This window comes from Lactuca saligna, chromosome 2 (genome assembly GCF_052625555.1).
Source record: "Lactuca saligna cultivar CGN05327 chromosome 2, ASM5262555v1, whole genome shotgun sequence".
Taxonomy (NCBI): Eukaryota; Viridiplantae; Streptophyta; class Magnoliopsida; order Asterales; family Asteraceae; genus Lactuca; species Lactuca saligna.
The window spans coordinates 170,176,746-170,182,392 of record NC_136418.1 but is presented as its reverse complement, the minus strand read 5'-3'; the positions used below and the strand labels follow the sequence as shown (position 1 = coordinate 170,182,392).

Genomic DNA, 5,647 nt, shown 5'->3' with positions numbered 1-5,647 from the left:
ACGAGAGGAATGGAATATGTGTTTCCAGTGTTCCTGTTAGTTAGTCACCCGAGCTTTAGAAGGAAGACAACTGGAGATGGGAAATCAACTCTAATCCAAGTTTTGTTGAGGTTGGTGGAGCCTTCTGGTGGAAGCATAATCATTGATGGAATCAACATTCCACCCTCTGGTTGTGTATGTGGTAAGCATATCCAGTCTCCAAAAGACCAAAATACCCTTGCTATATACTTAATGAAAAAAAAATTATATACCAAGTTAGCAGAATTTAACTTCATGTTTAATGGATTTCATCTATCTTAATAGGAGGAAGAGGATACAATTTGATTCTATATAAAAAAGACAAAACTACCCTCATCTTATTTTCATGTACACTAGAGAGGCACAGACCAAACAAGAAATGTTATAAAAGGAGTGAAGTATGTTTTGAGATTAGATATTGTTACATCTAATATTTTTAAAGCTAATTTACTTTGTTTTTAACCTGAAGTTGTAAATAATTCAAATCCATGTTTTACATTTTAATTTATTAATTTTTTACCATCCAATGTAAAAAGTAAATTGATTGCAAGTGGTGTGTGTGTTTGATCATACAACTGAAAAGAAGTGATAATTCGTTGTTCAAAGATTTAGAGAGATTTTTGTGCAACTGGACAGTGGTGTTAAACATACTTGGGTTGGATATGACACATGTTCTATTTACTATTTTGGATTATCAGTTTCTAATTTCTTTAAAATGCTAAATAATCTAACTATTAAAGTATGGGTTATTAATGGTGTTATAGTTACATAATTAACAATTCAATTAGAGAGCTATATCACTCCACTAAAATTGTATATGCTTCATTTTTGTGAAATTTGAAATAACAAATGAGTTTGACATATGAGAAATCTTCATTAAATGGTTGTATACATTAAAACTATTTTGTTTGTTCTGTTATGAGCCGTTTTGTTTTTATTTTTTCAGATTCTTGCTCATTCACCAGGTAGTGGCACACCAAAGTAGGTTGTTATTTGTTGCATTTTCATATTTAAATATTATAGTCCTTTATAAAGTTACTCAATGAAATCTTCATGTTTCTTCCACTTCCTTGGCGTTTGGGGTTCTTCCCTAGTTTACTTTAAATTTTAACCTCTAAATCAGAAACAATGAATATAAACATGGTATCTCTTCAGTGCCAAAAGTAAGTAAAATCATATATATGATCAACACATGATAAAAATCCTAACTTATAACTAAAATATTTTAGAAAATGGAATGGTTCCATACAAAATGTTCAAAGTTCAAACATTATCACACCCAAAATATTTTTAATGTTCTGCAATTGACCACATATGTGACCCTCTAGAACGGGTTGATGCGAGCCATTCTGATTTGCGGTTTACCTTTTTTATATGTAGAAAGTCAAAAGAATATTTAAATTAATATATATATATATATATATATATATATATATATATATATATATATATATATATATATATATATATATATATATATATATATATATATATACTCTTAAAAACTATTCATTAGAAAAAAATCTGAAAAACCATTTATCCTTATAAGTTATGAACAGTGGATGTGATATCCTTCGACACTGATTAAATGCGAATCAAAGTCTTATATCATTTAATTCGAAATAGATGTGGCAACCGCATTATTGCTAGTGTGCTTCCATATAAATGTACAATTGAAGTATCTATTCATTGAATCCAATGAAAGTAAAAGTTATATGCGAAATAAATAGAACGGCAAAGAAATTAATTTGTACTTTTTGTCGTAATTTGTTATTAATCACATATCTATACGTTTAAAAACTATTCATTAGAAAAAAAAATCTGAGAGGACAAGTATTAATATCTCAAATATTTATTGATAATTTGTATAAGTTGTTTTGATTAATAGTACAAAAATGATGATTATTATTAATTTTAGAACAAATATACACACATTTTAATATACACATACAACTAATTCATAAATCCACTTATAAACTATGCGGGACTCGACTTTATTTTGCTTATGTTTTTTTTTTTTTTGAAACGACCATTATTTTAAAGTAACCCGCATAGCAAGAAGCTAAAAACGGGAAAATAGAAAGTACAACATAGACAATTACATGAAAAAGAAAGGGGAGTGTTTCCACTCGACCCAATTACAAATACCCCTTTTGCCCCTGTGTTTCAGCCACAGATAAACAACTGATTTCATATTCTCCACTACTATTATTGGTGTACAGAAAACCTCTTTGAATAGTTGATCGTTTCTAGCCTTCCACATCATCCAAAACATCCCATAGCAAATAGCCATAAGTTGTTTTTTTTTTTTGGACATCAACCCCATGATGCTGCGAACTGTATGATATCACTTACATTTTGAATTGTGATGAAGCTAATACCACACCAGTTGAAGATATACTCATGAATCTTGATAGCAAATAGACATGACACAAGGATGTGATTGGCATTTTCGTGATTGCCAATGCAGGATCCACACTCGGTCGAGTCGACCTTGATTCCCCGTTGATGTAATGCATTTGCTGATGGGATACGCCTAAGAGCACCTCTCCATATGAAAAAAGTCACTTTTATTGGGATGTTTTGGCTCCATATCATTTCACATTGTAATGAATTGTTAACGTGTATGTTGTCAATTCTCCTCCTTAGTGAAGCCACTATGAATCTGCCTTCTGTATCTAGTGGACACGTCCATATATCGGACCCGAATTGAGTTCTAATATGTGCAACAACTCTATTCAACCGAGCCAACTCTAAGCGTAGCATCATATCATCAGGATTGGATTTACATTTCCATATAGGTCTACTATCTGTAATTCTCTCCTCCACTTTGCATATTTTCTTCTTTTCCAAAGCGTATAATAATGGGAATTCAGTCTTTAGAGTAACCGCATCAAGACACACATCTTTCCAGAATTGGATGTCTCCTCCTAAGTTTATGTTTTCCTGCATATATAATCAAAACTTAATCCAAAAGAGTTAATATCTTTTTTGGTGTTTGCGATATTGTTCCAAACTCTTGTTATACTCTTTTTTGATAAATAATTAGCTGGCTAGTTATGCAGTAGATGAATTCCTACTATGGTTTTGCACCAAAATGGAGGAATGTTCGATTTTCAATCTCCACCACCATTTGACCATTAGTTCAATGTTTAATGCCCTAATCGACCCAACTACAATCCCTCTTTTTTCTTTCGATGCAATCATCTTCTCCCATGAAACCCAATGAATTTTCTTCTTTTCTTCATTTTCTCCCCAAAGATACCTCCAAAGAATCTTCTCTAGTGTTTCTGATACACCAATTGGTGCTTTAAATAGTGATAGGAAAAAATTAGGGAGGTTTCCAAATACCGGCTTTACTAGGGTTAATCTTCCTTTAAAAGAAAGTATCTTTGACTTCCATCTCGACAGTTTTGGCCCTGAATTTGTAAATCACCAATTTCCAATTCCTTTTTAGGTTCATGTTGGCCCCAATCAGTACTCCAAGGTAGCTAAATGGTAGTGTACCTGCCTCACACACACAAGAATATTGGCCCAAACAGAGGTTTCTTGCTTTGAGGCACCAATGCCAAACACCCTGGATTTGTGAAAGTTGACTTTTAGTCTAGATGAAACATGAAATCACTTCAAGATACGTGTGGGATTTTTTAAGTTAGAACTAGACCATTCGCCTAAAAATAACGCGTCGTCTGCGTAGAACATGTGAGAGAGTAGAGGTCCATTTCTCGGGATCTGTAAATCGGTGAAAATTCCTTTTTCTTTTGCAGATTCCAATGCTACATTCAGGCCTTCCATTGCGATTATGGACAAAAAGGGGTGATAGCGGATCACCTTGCCTCACTCATTTGGTTATGTTAAACTCATCAGTGGGGGAACCATTTACCATCACCGATGCACATGAAGAAGAAAGACAACCTCTAATCCAAGAACACAATTTGTTGCTAAACCCCATCTGACACAAGATGGAGTCAAGGTATTCCCAATTGATTGAATCGAAGGCCTTGTTGAAATCTACCTTAAATAAAAATACCTTCTTTTTTATACGCTTTGCCCACGAATAAACCTCATTGATGTTCAAAGGCTCGTCTAGGATATTGTGTCCCTCCACATAGGCTAATTATACCTCCCCAATGACACTTCCATTAACTTATTTAATTCTAGTGGCTAAAATCTTTGTGATTATTTTGTACAACCACCCAATTAAGATAATCTGCCGATAGTCACTTAGCGTAGCTGGATCCTTAACTTTCATTGCAAGGGTGATGAAGGATGAGTTACAATTGTGGTTGTGGGAACCAGAATCTTCCAAGTGTCTTATAAACTTCATGAGATCTACACATATTATATCCTATTATCTCTTGAGAAATTGGAATGTAAATCCATCAGGTCTGGGGGCTTTATCCCTGCCACACTCCCATATGGTTGATTTTAATTCTTCTAAAGTAAATAGGGCCTCGAGTCGGATTGCCTCCATCATGGAAATGGATCTGATACATTGATTGATTAATTTTGGTCTATATACCCATTATTCCTTGAACTTGCTTTGAAAGAATCTAAAGTTTTCATCCTTAGTTTCTTTTACCTCGGTGATCCATCTCCCATTAACCATTACTCATGTTTTTTGTTTTTCCTAATGTTACTATTTATGAACCCGTGCAAATCATCACCATCGATGGTCCATTTCACACATGACTTTTGTTTTAGATCCATGGCATCAAGTGTCTCTACTTCAAGTATCATTTGTAGGCCATTACTCCTAACTGAAAGTTTTTCCCTCGTTAGACTACGAATATCTGCCAACTTCTTGATATTGGTTAGAAATCCTATGAGGTGTGTGATTTCATGTTTTTCTTTCTTATGCTCTTCTGTCACACCCCCAACCCGAGATGACGGAAACATTTGGGGTGGAGGACGTCATGTATAGTATCATAACAATGTAAAATAATAAAACAAGAAAAAACAACCATTGCATTAATAAAATAGTTAATACAAGTGTGTTCTTTGTAAAGTAGTATGACACCAAAAATGTATAACAAAATAGAAGACGAGTTTGAACATGCTTCGTCTTCTCAAAAACCTGCTCGTGTACCTATCTACTGGTTTCCTGAGGATACAAGTTAGTTTGAAAGAGAGTATCAACATTTAAGTTGGTGAGTACATAAGTATTTTAGTGTCAAAAGTAAACTGTTGTTTTATGAAATGTCTGTATTTGTTTAGTAAAAATGTTTGTATCTTTCCCAGAAAATCCTATATTTCCTGCCTTTAAATGAAAAATAGTCTTCTACCAAGACCCCACTGTCTGTATGATATGATATTTTTTAAAAATAGTGTAAAATGTATGATTTCAGTTAAAATAGTATAAATGTATGTTTTCCATATTTGTAAAATTATCTTTACTTGAAAATAGTATGCATCTCTCATGTGAAAATATCATTGTATGAATGAAATGGAAAAATGAAGATTTTCAGTAGTAATTGTATAAAAGACACTATCGATGCGTTAACTACCTTGAAAACCAAATGGTTAATTAAGGGTAAATGTGATTTGGTTGTAACCATGCTCGATAGACTAGTATAGAACATGACCTTCTTCAGATGTCGAAAATAATATAACATTTGTCACCCGTAGA

General features: G+C 33.2%; 1 protein-coding gene across 1 annotated transcript; it reads right to left on the bottom strand.

Annotated features, from left to right (window-relative positions):
• Positions 1–2,334: 2,334 nt before the first annotated feature.
• LOC145030375 (uncharacterized) lies at positions 2,335–3,813 on the bottom strand. The gene is made up of 3 exons (XM_078978750.1): positions 3,654–3,813; positions 3,112–3,308; positions 2,335–2,964 (listed from the first exon to the last, which is right to left on the bottom strand). The coding sequence occupies exons 1-3, from the start codon at positions 3,811–3,813 to the stop codon at positions 2,335–2,337; spliced, it is 987 nt and encodes a 328-aa protein (XP_078834876.1).
• Between the last annotated feature and the right edge of the window lie 1,834 nt (positions 3,814–5,647).

What these genes read in the sequence shown, in the direction of transcription:
- LOC145030375 (XM_078978750.1), bottom strand. Translation starts at nt 3,813, where the DNA reads ATGGAAGGCCTGAATGTAGCATTGGAATCTGCAAAAGAAAAAGGAATT. An exon ending in TAACTTAAAAAATCCCACAC is followed by an intron (nt 3,309 to 3,653) that starts GTATCTTGAAGT and finishes TTGGTGTATCAG; the next exon opens with AAACACTAGAGAAGATTCTT. An exon ending in TCGAACATTCCTCCATTTTG is followed by an intron (nt 2,965 to 3,111) that starts GTGCAAAACCAT and finishes TTATATATGCAG; the next exon opens with GAAAACATAAACTTAGGAGG.